The sequence below is a fragment of the Coloeus monedula genome, assembly GCF_965178545.1.
Source record: "Coloeus monedula genome assembly, chromosome: 26".
NCBI lineage: Eukaryota > Metazoa > Chordata > Aves > Passeriformes > Corvidae > Coloeus > Coloeus monedula.
The window spans coordinates 4959626-4971713 of record NC_138806.1 but is presented as its reverse complement, the minus strand read 5'-3'; the positions used below and the strand labels follow the sequence as shown (position 1 = coordinate 4971713).

General features: G+C 47.5%; 1 protein-coding gene across 1 annotated transcript; it reads right to left on the bottom strand.

Moving 5' to 3' along the window:
• Nucleotides 1–865: 865 nt before the first annotated feature.
• Nucleotides 866–11111, bottom strand: CWC25 (CWC25 spliceosome associated protein homolog). Its single transcript, XM_082297162.1, has 10 exons — nt 11047–11111; nt 10109–10281; nt 9099–9335; nt 5422–5491; nt 5021–5148; nt 4736–4805; nt 4110–4276; nt 2901–2987; nt 2171–2332; nt 866–1498 (listed from the first exon to the last, which is right to left on the bottom strand). The coding sequence occupies exons 1-10, from the start codon at nt 11062–11064 to the stop codon at nt 1384–1386; spliced, it is 1227 nt and encodes a 408-aa protein (XP_082153288.1). The 5' UTR covers nt 11065–11111; the 3' UTR covers nt 866–1383.
• Between the last annotated feature and the right edge of the window lie 977 nt (nt 11112–12088).

Here is a 12088-nt window from a genome sequence, read left to right as displayed (position 1 = left end):
AGTGGTACCGCCCGGCTCCGGCAGCCCCGGCCCGTTAAGCTTCCCCCTCGCCGTCCCTACCCCCCACCCCCCCCGCCGCCGCCGCGGTGGTTCGGTCCCTGGCCCCCCCCCCGCCCGCCCCCGCGGTGGTTCGCTCCGCCGCGGCCGGCCGAGCCCGCTCCGGCCCCGCGCCGAGGAGGCGCCAAGATGGCGGCGGGCTGAGGGGGTGGGGAGCGGGAGGTGCCATGTCCCGCCCGAGCGGGGGGAGCCGCGGGCGCTGGCGGCGGGAGAGCTCCGGCTCGGCCTGCGGCAGGAGCGGGTGGAGCCGCGGCACGTATTGGGCTGTGAGAGGGAACAACGGAGAGGTGTAACGGACGGAGAAGGAGACAGAGGGGAAAAAAAGCCTCGTCCTCCTCCTTCTCTTGCCGGAGATGGTCTCGCCCAGTTGGTGTGACGCGCCCGCTAAGGCCACGCCCCGCTGGGAACGGACCAATCAGCAGCGAGGCGGCTGGAATTATGAATGGGCTGTTACACACGTCACGCGCTGCCATTTAAAGGGCCCGCGGCTGCGCGGGGACCCCGCCGGGACCCTCGGGGAGCCCTCCGGCACCGGGACGCGTCCTGCGGGCTGCAGACACCCGAGAAGGGGCTGCTGCAGCCTCCCGAACCCTCACCAACCCTTCCCTCCCGCAGCCAATTCATCCCTGCCCCTCCCACCCACCCCCCGCCGGAGCCACAAAGAACATTTAACAAACGGCAGTGAAGTTTCTTAATTAAAAAGGCAAAATAAATCTACACTGCTGTACATATACACATTACTTACATTACAAAATCCCAGAGAAATATTTGCTGTCAGCTACGCGCTCTGCTCATTTCCTTTCCCCCCCCCCCCCCTCAGAAACGGCTTCTTTTGGGTCAAAGATCAGTGAAATCTGTGAGCCACCAAAGGCCAGCCACAGCCGGCCTGGCCACCACCACAGAGTGAGGTGTGGATGCCAACGGTGGCAGTGTGCAACAGGGCTCATGTGGTTCTACCAAATCCCACGGAATTCCCTCACGTGTGGAGAGGTTCTGCTCTGGATTTTAAGGATTAACAAAAATAGGTCTTCAGCTCTGGTATGTGAAAGCAGGGACCAGCCGGCACGATTTGGTAAGAAATGTACAAAAGTGGTACCAGTCAGGGTGGGGAGCGAAGGAGAACTTCTGGCAACACGCTAAAAATGGAACCCAAAGGCTCACGAGGCCTCCAGCAAAGGCCCCAAAGCCCCAAGTCCTGAAGGCTCCCAGGGCTCAGCTCAGGGATCCGGCGCCTCTCCGGGAGCTGGGAAGTGTTCCTGGAGAGCTCTCACCTTTGGGAACGAGTGTCCACGGAACTCCTGCCCTGGGGCAGAGGCAGGACAAGTTTCACCTCTGCATAAAGTTTTTTTCCAAGGCAGCAGGAGTCCTCTGCAGGGAGTGGATGTTGCGCTTCACCCGATCCTCCAGGGTGGAGGTGGAGGCACTCTCCAGCTTCAAACGGCTGCAGGGAACGGAACCAGAGAGAGAAATCAGAACTCTGAGACTGAAGGAGAGCAGGTTTAGATTCCAGACTGGATATTGGGAAGGAGGAATGGATTTCCCAGAGCAGCTGTGGCTGCCCCTGGATCCCTGGCAATGCCCAAGGCCAGGCTGGACATTGGGGCTGGGAGCAGCCTGGGACAGTGGGACAAAGGCAGGGAATGGGAATGGATGGGATTTAAGGTCCCTTCCAAACCAAATCATTCCACAAAGCTGTGATTTTGTGATCCCAGCTCTGGGCAGCTTCAGGGCTTTGCCTGCCACGAGCACAAAGGATTAAGTTGCCACCTGTGCTCAGAAAGGGTTTCATTGTCAAACACAACTTTCAGTCCCACAGCCTCACAGGGACTTGCAGGCCTCAAACTGCTACAAGCTCCTAAACCCACACCATTTCTATAAAACACTCCCAGGGTGGCAAAACGTCACCAATGCCCAGCTCGAGTCTGACTCCCAATTGGGAATCACCAATCTTTGGGTTAAGAAGCAAATTTGGGCATAGCAGACGTCACCAGTTCTGTAGGACACAGGGGAGATGGATCTCATTCCATGATCTGAACCATCCCAGACACTGAGGCCATCCCTCAGAAGCTCTGGCCTGGATTCCCTTCGGATGAGGAGGTGGTAAAAGACTCACTGGAAGAATTTCCCATCTCTGGTGTCGAGTTTCTCCAGCTCCCGCTCCAGCTCCTCCTCCTTCCGGTGCTTCCTGAGGTTGTTTGCTCTCTCCTCTTCCCTCCACTTGGCGTTTTCCATCATTTCCTGCCGTTTTCGCTCCAGTTCCTCTGGAGAGATCTTTCTGTTTGGGTGGCAAACACCACTGCTGTGAATCAGCAGCACGCTGGGCCCCGCTCCCCTCACCTTCCGCTCCTCAGGATCGTGGAATTGTTAAGGTTGGAAAAGGTTTACATCGAGCAAAGATGATTCAAAACGCCCCAATTTAGGGGGATTTAACAGAGTTTTGGTTTTGGCAGCCAATCAGCAAAGCTTGTAAGGACATTTTTAAATATCCCACCTCCCCCACATCCCAGCAAAAACCTCTTTTCTCCCTCTGATTTAATTGATCTCCAAAGTGTTGCTGTCAGGATCCTTTATTCCTGATGCCAGTGGAATAGAACCTCCTCATTAACACTCCACGAGGCAAAGAATTCCCATTCCTGCCCTGCAGGAGAACCAGCACCACACGGATGGGTTTGGGAAGGTGTCCCCAAGGTGCCAACCAAGCCCAGCAGCACCAAAGGGAGCCCTTGGGGACCCCTCTGTGTGATTTTCTGGATGTTCCACCTGCCCCACTCCAGTCACCAGAGGAAAATGGGGTTCCCAGGTGCCTCCCAGGTGTCCCTCCCCAAGGACAGGGCCCCACTGACCTGGTGTAGCCCGGGGGGTGCTGGCGCCGGTAGCTCCTTTTGGGGGAAGGGCTCCTGGCTCTGCCCTTCTCCGACCAACTGCTGTGTCTGCAACCCCAAAACACCCTTCATTAGCACCAAAACCCACACTTTATCCCGTTTCTAAACTTCCCCTGGGGTTTTTGAATACATTCTCAGGCCGAGGTTGTCTCCCCACAGCTGCAGGGTCGTTACCTGGCCACTTTGAAAACAAATCCTACTGACTCTTGTAGGAACCCAGAGTGCCAAGAATATTTCTCAGCCTGTTTTTAAGGGGTTTTAGCCCCCTGGACAACACTGGTATAGCTTTAGACCTTGGAAAAAATTACCAACAGTCAGACAACAACTAGAAAATGCAGTGGTGTGAATTAGGTGATAGACTACTGTGTGAGATTGTCACAGGGTGAAAAATTTAGAGGTTTTGGGCTTCTCTTTATAGTAAATAGATAAGAGTAAAAAATATCAAAATGGAGGAGTGTTGCTGTTCTCTAGACCTCCTTCTTCTACCACTCCATATTTTGCAGTAAAAGTAGTTTGGATTGATTGGATAGAAAATTCCACAGTTCCTGCCCGTGTTACTGAATAATTGGTAAGAAAGTCAAAATAATGTATGTTTTTAGTAACTATTGGTTAAAATGTCTTTAAAAGGCTGTGTAGATCTTGATAATTAGTCTCTCTCGCTCTCACTCCTACTTTTCCTCCTTCCATGCTGTACCTGGGTCATGCTGGTGGCTCAGTTCCTCTGATAAGACTTTATAAACAACTCTCTGGAAGCATTGAAACTACAGAAGACGTCTCACTTTATCTTTTAAACTCCTTGCAAGGACTTTCAGCAAATTCTCTCCCATCAGGAGAGACTGGATTTATGGCACGATAAAGTGTCAACTCTGAATAAACTCTGAATTCACTTTTTAATGATTGCATCAGCAAACAACGAATTGCAGCTTTTATTCTTTTATCTGTACTTAAGAAAGATAATTGAATCAGCCTGAAGAGAACTGGGAGCCCAAATAAAGCCCAGCCACCTCCAGGGTGTGACTGGAGAGAGTGTCCCCAGTAAAAAGGGGGATTTTCCCCTCCTGGAGCAGCTCCTGCCTTTACACCCAGGGCAGGACAGTGGGAGATGGGATAACAGGGATTGGATTCCAGGGAATTCCTGTGGTTTCCCACACCCAGGTGAGCCCCACTCACTGTTTGCTGTGCTTGGAAGGAGATCCTGAGCCCCTCTCGGAATTCCTCTTGCTGGAATGTCTCTGGGGAGAGCGGGATGGGCTCCGGGAGCGCTCCCGGTGCTTGTGGGGGGCCCGGTCGTGGCCGGGGGAGCTCCGGGAGCGGTGGCTCTGCTCGGAATCTCTCACCTGGAATTCAGAGGGAGCTGCTGAGAACAGAAGGGTGGGAGCAGAGCTCACACAGGGCAGAGAGGACGAGGTTTGGGTTTGGGTCACGGCTGAGGGAAGGAATTCCTCCCTGGGATGGATTTCCCAGAGAAGCTGGGGCTGCTCCTGGATCCCTGGGAAGTGTCTGAGGCAGGGACAGGGCTGGGAGCAGCCTGGGACTGTGGGAGGTGTCCCTGGATGGGCTTTAACGTTCCTTCCAACTCATTCCACAATTCCATGGATAATGAAGAGCATCTAAACAAACCTTACCCCGAATTCCGAGCTGAAGTCCCACCAAGGTGTGAATAATTTTAATTTCAAGGCTTAGATGGCTCCAAAATTGAATCTCAAATGTATTAAATCGTGTCCCACTCATAATCCTCTTCCCAAAACTCCTGGTTTTCCCCACCTCAGGGCACTGAGGGTGTGATACACACGTACCTGCAAGCCATATCCTGGGATTTTGGAAGGAGCAGGCTTCCAGGAGGAATTGTCCACCCTCTTCTGAGCCCTAAAAAGAACCCCAATCCCTTTTGAAGCAGGTGAATCCCAAGAACACATCCATTTTTCACCATTCCAGTATTTTTACGACACAACAACGATGCAAAACCAACAAAGCAACAGCACACAAACACCTAATTAAGCATTTAATTAGAAAGGCAAGCCTCAGAAGCTGAAAACCAACCCCAAAAGGAGGTGGTTTGGCTGTAGAACTTTTAAACTCACTTATTTCTGCTCCTCTCCTCCTCAGTGCTGGAGCTGTCGCTGCTGGAGCTGCGCCGTCGATGCTTCTTGTGCTTCTTCTTCTTCTCCTTCTTCTTCCTCTTCTCCTTTTTATCCAAACTGTTCTGCAGCTGCAGAGCAAAAGGAATTCCCTCAGTATCATCCCCCATTCAGAATCCCAGGGAAAACCACAGAATTCCCTGTGGAAAAAAGAATTCCCTCAGTATCATCCCCCATTCAGAATCCCAGGGAAAACCACAGAATTCCCTGTGGAAAAGCTCCTGGGAGCAAAGCTGAGCCGTTTAAGGAGATTTTCCTCCCAAATTTGAGGAGTTGAAGGCAGCAAAAAGAGCTCAGCTCATAAAAATTGGGATTTCTGCTCCTCCCCCCTGGCACACACCTACCAATGCTTTGATTTTCTTCATTTTCACCGGATTGTTCAAAACTTCTCTTTTCTTCTCCTCCTCCCTCTTCCTAAAGCAGGGAAAAAAAAAAAAAGGAATAACTCAGTCCTTTGAAACAGCTCCAACCAAGGCATTTTCATGGGGAGAAAGCATCAAGTGCAGGCTCCAAAAACACAGAAAGCAGGAAAAAAGAGAAATGGTGGGAATTTAGCAAAATTTAGCAAACCAGGGACAAGTGGCCTTTCGTGCTCCTTTTAAGATGAGCACAAGGAGGATTTGTTTCAAAGATAAATATCCTCATAAAAATGTAAATAAATATCTTGATAGAAATGTAAATAAATATCTTGATAAAATGCATATAAATATCTTGATAGAAGTGTAAATAAATATCCATTAAAAATATAAATATTTTTATAAAATCGAAATAAATATCTTCATAAAGTGTAAATAAATATCTTTATAAAGTGTAAATAAATATCTTTATAAAGTGTAAATATCTTGATAGAAATGTAAATAAGTATTTTTATAAAATGTGAATAAATATCTTTGTAAAGTGTAAATAAATATCTTTGTAAAGTGTAAATAAATATCTTCGTAAAGTGTAAATAAATATCTTCATAAAGTGTAAACAAATATCTTCATAAAATGCAAATAAATATCTTCATAAAATGCAAATAAATATCTTCATAAAATGCAAATAAATATCTTCATAAAATGCAAATATCTTGATAGAAATGTAAATAAATATTTTTGTAAAATGTGAATAAATAACTTTATAAAGTGCAAACAAATACCTTTAAAAAGTGTAAATAAATATCTTCATAAAGTGTAAATAAATATCTTCATAAAGTGTAAATAAATATCTTCATAAAGTGTACATAACTACCTTTATAAAGTGTAAATAAATATCTTTATAAAATGTAAATAAGTACTTTTAAAAAATGTAAATAAATATCTTTATAAAATGTGAATAAATATCCATATAAAAATGTAAATAAACATTTTTTAAATGTAAATAAATATCTTTATCAAATGCAAAAAAAAAAATCCATATAAAAATGTAAAGCCATTTCTAAAAATTCCCAAACATTTCTAAGCTGAAAGACGTTTATAAAATGTATAAAGATGTAAAAAAAGTCTTCATGACTTCATGACACTCAGAAATATCTTTGCAAAAGTGCAAAGGCAGAAAAATTTAGAGACATTTGTCATTTTAAGGATGTTTAAAGAAGGTTTTTGCATTGTTTACAAGAGAAATGCCTTTATAAAAACGTGAAGGTATTTATGGAAATGTACAGCCAGACCTTTATAAAAACTCCATAAACATCAAATTTAGCAATTGGAAAACCCTTTAAAAATGCCTCCACACTGTTTGTAAGAGAAACATCCTGACAAGCATGTAAAGGCATTAATAAAAGTATAAATCAATGAGAAATAAATGGATTTAGCACTGAGAGCAGACACATTCCGAATCCTGAAGAAATGTATGAAGTTCATAAATTTAAAGGTGAAAAAAAATAGTTTTTACTCTGTTTACAAGAGAAATCTCTTTATAAAATGCAGAGATATTGTAAAATTTATAGGTTTTTATAGAGATTTTTATCAATTTTAAACTCTTTATCAAATATATCGTTTAAAGACCTGGAAAAAACATCTTTATAAGTAAAAATCTTTATAAAAATACACAGGTATTTATAAAGTTTTACAGACTTTTACCTGTAAAATTAAAGGTGTAAAAAAGTCTTTACTCTGTTTACAAGAGAAGTATCTCTATAAAATGCAGAGATTTGTAAAATTTATAGGTTTTTATAGAGGTTTTTATCCATTTTAAGCTCTTTATCAAATGTATCAGTTAAAGACCTGGAAAAAACATCTTTATAAGTAAATATCTTTATAAAAACACGAAGGTATTTATGTAGAGATACCCAAATTTCAGTGTAGAGATACCTAAATTTCATTTTCTAGGTACATAAATTTCAATGTAGAGATGCCTACATTTAAATTTAAATAGGCATATAAATTTAAATGTATAGATACATAAATTTAAACGTGTATATGTAAAAATTTAATTGTGTATATAAAAATCTAAATGTGTATATAAAAATCTAAATGTGTATATATAAGTTTAAATGTGTATATATAAGTTTAAATGTGTATATATAAGTTTAAATGTGTATATATAAAAATACAAATGTATATATATAAACTTGATTGTATATATAAATATAAATGTGTATACATATAAAGTTAATTGTATATATAAATATAAATGTATATATATATAAAGTTAATTGTATATATAAATATAAATGTGTATACATATAAAGTTAATTGTATATATAAATATAAATGTATATATGTAAATTTAAACGTACAGATATACAAACTTAAATTTATAGACATACAAATTTAAATATATAGACATGCAAATTTAAATATACAGACACATAAATTGAAATGTATAGACCTATAAACTTAAATGTCTATATAATACATATAAACTATATATATATAAAATATACATATATTATATATATGTAGTATATATAAATAATAGAGATAGATAAATTTAACTGTAGAGGCATATAAATTTAACTGTCTAAGCATACAAATTTAAATGTAGAGATAAAGAAATTCAAGTGTATAGACATATAAACTGAACTGTATGTATATATAAATGTAAATGTACAGATATATAAATTTAACTGTACAGACACACAAATTTAAATGTATAGACAAGTAAATTTAACTGCATGTATATATAAATGTAAAAGTACAGATATATAAATGCAAATGTATAGATGTATAAATTTAACTGTATAGACACAAATTTAAATGTAGAGATAAATAAATTTAACTGTATATAATGTAAATTCAACTGCATGTATATATAAATGTAAATGTACAGATATATAAATGTAAAAGTACATATATATATAACTGTAAATATAGGGGTATATAAATGTAAAAGTGCACATATATAAATGTAAATATAGGGGTATATAAATGTAAATATACACATACATAAATGTAAAAGTGCACATATATAAAAGTAAACATATACATATAGAAATGTAAATATACAGATACATAAATGTAAATGTACAGATATATAAATGTAAAAGTGCACATATAAAAATGTAGAAGTGCACATATAAAAATGAAAAAGTGCACATATAAAAACGTAAATGTGCACATATATAACTGTAAATGTACAGATCTATAAATTTAAATATACACATAAGTGTAAATATACAGATATGTAAGTGTAAAAGTGCACATCTATAAATGTAAATACACAGATATATAAATATAAATGCACACACATATAAGTGTAAATATACAGATATGTAAGTGTAAATATACACGTATATAAACGTAAAAGTGCACATCTATAAATGTAAACACACAGATATATAAATATAAATGCACACATCTATAAATGTAAACACACAGATATATGAACATAAATGCACACATCTATAAGTGTAAACACACAGATATATAAATATAAATGCACACATCTATAAATGTAAATACACAGATCCATAAATGCAAATGCACAGATCCATAAATCCGCAGCTGCCTATAAATTACACCCCCCAGAAGCAGCTACAGGACACCTTCCAGTGCCCCCTCCCCAGCCCAGCCCCGTGCCCCCCGTGCCCCCAGCCCACCTGATCATGAAGAGCGGATCCTCCCGGATTTTGTTGGCCATGTCCAGCACGGAGTTGGCGCCGGATCTGGCAAAGATGGAGCCGGGCAGCAGCCCGGTGCCGCCGGAGCAGCCGGCCTCCTTGTCCTCCACCTTGTCCAGGATGAACTTGTCCACAGGGCGCCCCAGCAGGTATTCCTCCCTGTTCACCATCCCCCCGGGGCCCTGGTACATCCACTCCAGCTTCTCCTCCCTCTTCCTGTGCCAAACAAAACCTGGCGCTCGTCCTGGCACTCTGGAGCTTTGTTTGGAGGCTCGGGGAGGGGAGCGGGAATGTTTCGGTGTTGGAGCTGTTGGGGTGAGGCCAGAGTTGGCCAAAAAATGGGATCAGAGGGATGGGGCTCCTCTGCTGGGAGAGTTGGGATTGTTCAGCGTGGGGAAGCTTTGGAGTGACCTGACTGGGGCCTTTCAGTGCCTGAAGGGGCTACAGGAAAGCTGGAGAGGGATGGAGTGCCAGGACAAGGGGGAACGGCTTTGACAGAGGGCAGGGTTAGGTGGGACAGTGGGAAAAAATTCTCTGGATTTCCCAGAGAAGCTCTGGCTGCCCCTGCATCCCAGGCAGTGTCCAAGGCCAAGCTGGAGCACTCTGGGGAAGTGGGTGGTGTCCCTGCCCATGGCAGGGTTGGCACTGGCTGGGCTTTGAGGTCCCTTCCACCCCAACCCCATTCCCTGAGCTGCAGAGCCACTGAGCCCACGGCTCCCCCAGGGGCACGAGGCAGCAGCACCCCAGGCAGTGACAGCCCCAGAGCAGGGCTGGGGCTGCCTGTCCCTGGGGCTGTCCCCGCTGCTGGCCCTTGTGCTGTCCCCTGGGCTGTCCCCTCTGCTCTCCCCGGTGCTGTCCCTGGGCTGTCCCCTCTGCTCTCCCCGGTGCTCTCCCCGGTGCTGCCCCATGTGCTCTCCCCGGTGCTCTCCCCGGTGCTCTCCCCACTGCTCTCCCCGGTGCTGTCCCCCCCGGTGCTGGCCCCGGCTCACCGCACGGTGCCCATGTCCTCGGCGTAGCGCTGCATCTCCTCCCGCGCCCGCTCCTCCTGCAGCTCCCGCTGCAGCTCCTCGATCTTCCTCCTCTCGGCCTCGTGCTTCTGCTCCGCCTTCCACACCTTCTCCACATTGCGCAGCGTCTGCGGGTGCCAGCTCTTCTTCAGGTTCTGCGGGGAGAGGGGATCGGCACCGGGATCATCAGCGGGATCGCCACCGGGATCAGCACCGGGATCGGCACCGGGATCACCACCGGGATCGGCACCGGGATCGGCACCGGGATCATCACCGGGACCGGCACCGGGATCATCACCGGGACCGGCACCGGGATCGCCACCGGGATCGCCACCGAGGGCCCGGGGCAGGGCCCAGCCCGCCCACACCGGGAGCCAGTCCCGGAGAACGGGGAGCCGCACATCCCTCCCCTGCAGCCCCCTCAGCACCGCCCGAGCCCTCTCAGTGCCCCCTCAGCCCCCCACGACCCCTCCTCAGAGTCCCTCCCCCGCTGAGACCCCTCTCGGCCCCTCCACCTCCCCCTCTCAGCCCTCCCGACCCCTCTCGGTCTCCCCTCAGACCCCGTTAACCCCTCCCGGCCCCTCTCAGCGCGCACCGAGCTCCCCTCAGACACCCGCGACCCCTCTCACCTCCCCACTTCCCCTCCGGCCCCTCTCCCTCCCCGTCACTCCCCCAACCCCCCTCAGGCTCGCCAGCCCCCTCTCACCCCCCCGGAGCACCCCCAGACCACCCGACCCCTTTGATCCCCCTCCCTGTTCCACTCAGCCCCCTCAGGGCCCCTCAGTCCCCTCTCATCCCCCGGTTCCCCTCAGCTCCCCCAGCCCCTTTTATTCCCCTCCCGCTTCCCCTGAGCCTCCCCTGCCCCCTCCCAGCCGCCCCGGTTCCCCTCATTCCCTCTCTCGGTCCCGCTTCCCCCTCACCAGGTCTCCCCCCCCCATCGCGGCCGCCGGGCGAACGCGTCTCCCGCTGCTACCGGGACAGGAAATGCGTCACCACCCCGCGCCACCACTTGTGTTTCCGCGCGGCTTCAGCTCTGTGCGTCACTTCCGGCGCGCCCCGGAGGCGGCTGGGAAGATGGCGGCGCCCATGAGGAGCGGTGCGGGAGGAGGAGGGAGAGAAAGAACCGCTGGGGAGGTTCTTCAGCACCGCGCCTGGGGGTGTTTTCATTCCGTTCCAGAATGGTTTGGGTGGGAAGGGACCTAAACATCCATTCCCACCCCTTGCCATGGACAGGGACACCTTCCATTCTGCCGGGTTGCTCCCAAGCCCCGTCCAGCCTGGCCTTGGCCACTTCCAGGGATTTAAGACAAGATCTGAGCCTGTTTCAAATGAGGCTGGTGGCCGCAATCCCAAAGAAACGCCTGGAAATTGCGAAGTGAGTAATTCCAAAGGCACCTAAAGCCGTGGGACAGCTCTGTCCGGCTGCTCTCGTTGCAGTAACGCGCGGAGGGGACGGTCCGTGCCTCTGGCTCAAACTTTCGGTGCCAAAGGGCTCCGGCCCAGAGTTCAGTGATGCACAACCTGCCCCGAGGCGGTTCTGTTACCTCCGGTGGTGCCCGGCCTGGGTCAGAACCTGTGACCTCCCAGTCTGCGGTGGGGTAGAAACGAGGATCTCCTGTGTCGGGGCGAGTCAGAGCTGGCGATTTCTCAGGCCAGAACCGGTGATCTCTCCGTTTGGAACTTGTGATCTCCCGGGACAGAACCGGCGATCCCCCCGGCTAGAACCGGTGACTTCGCGGTGGAGCCAGGGCGGGTTCGAACCCATGACCTCGCGGTCCCCAGCCCGCCGCGCTGCCCCCGAGCCACCCTTCCCCCGCCGCCCCCCGCGCCCCCCCCAGCCCCGCGCCCGGGGCGTGGCTCAGGGGCAGCGCTGCCGCCTGCGGGGCCTCGGGTCACGAGTTCGAGCCCCAGGGGCACCCAGATAATGACCTGTGCCATTCCAGCTCCCCAACCGGACTGACC

Excerpts from the sequence above, each read along its gene's own strand:
- CWC25 (XM_082297162.1), bottom strand. Across the intron at positions 9,336-10,108 it reads GAGGACATGGGCACCGTGCG|GAAGAGGGAGGAGAAGCTGG; the intron begins GTGAGCCGGGGC and ends TGTTTGGCACAG. Across the intron at positions 4,806-5,020 it reads GAGGAGAGGAGCAGAAATAA|GGCTCAGAAGAGGGTGGACA; the intron begins GTGAGTTTAAAA and ends GGTTCTTTTTAG.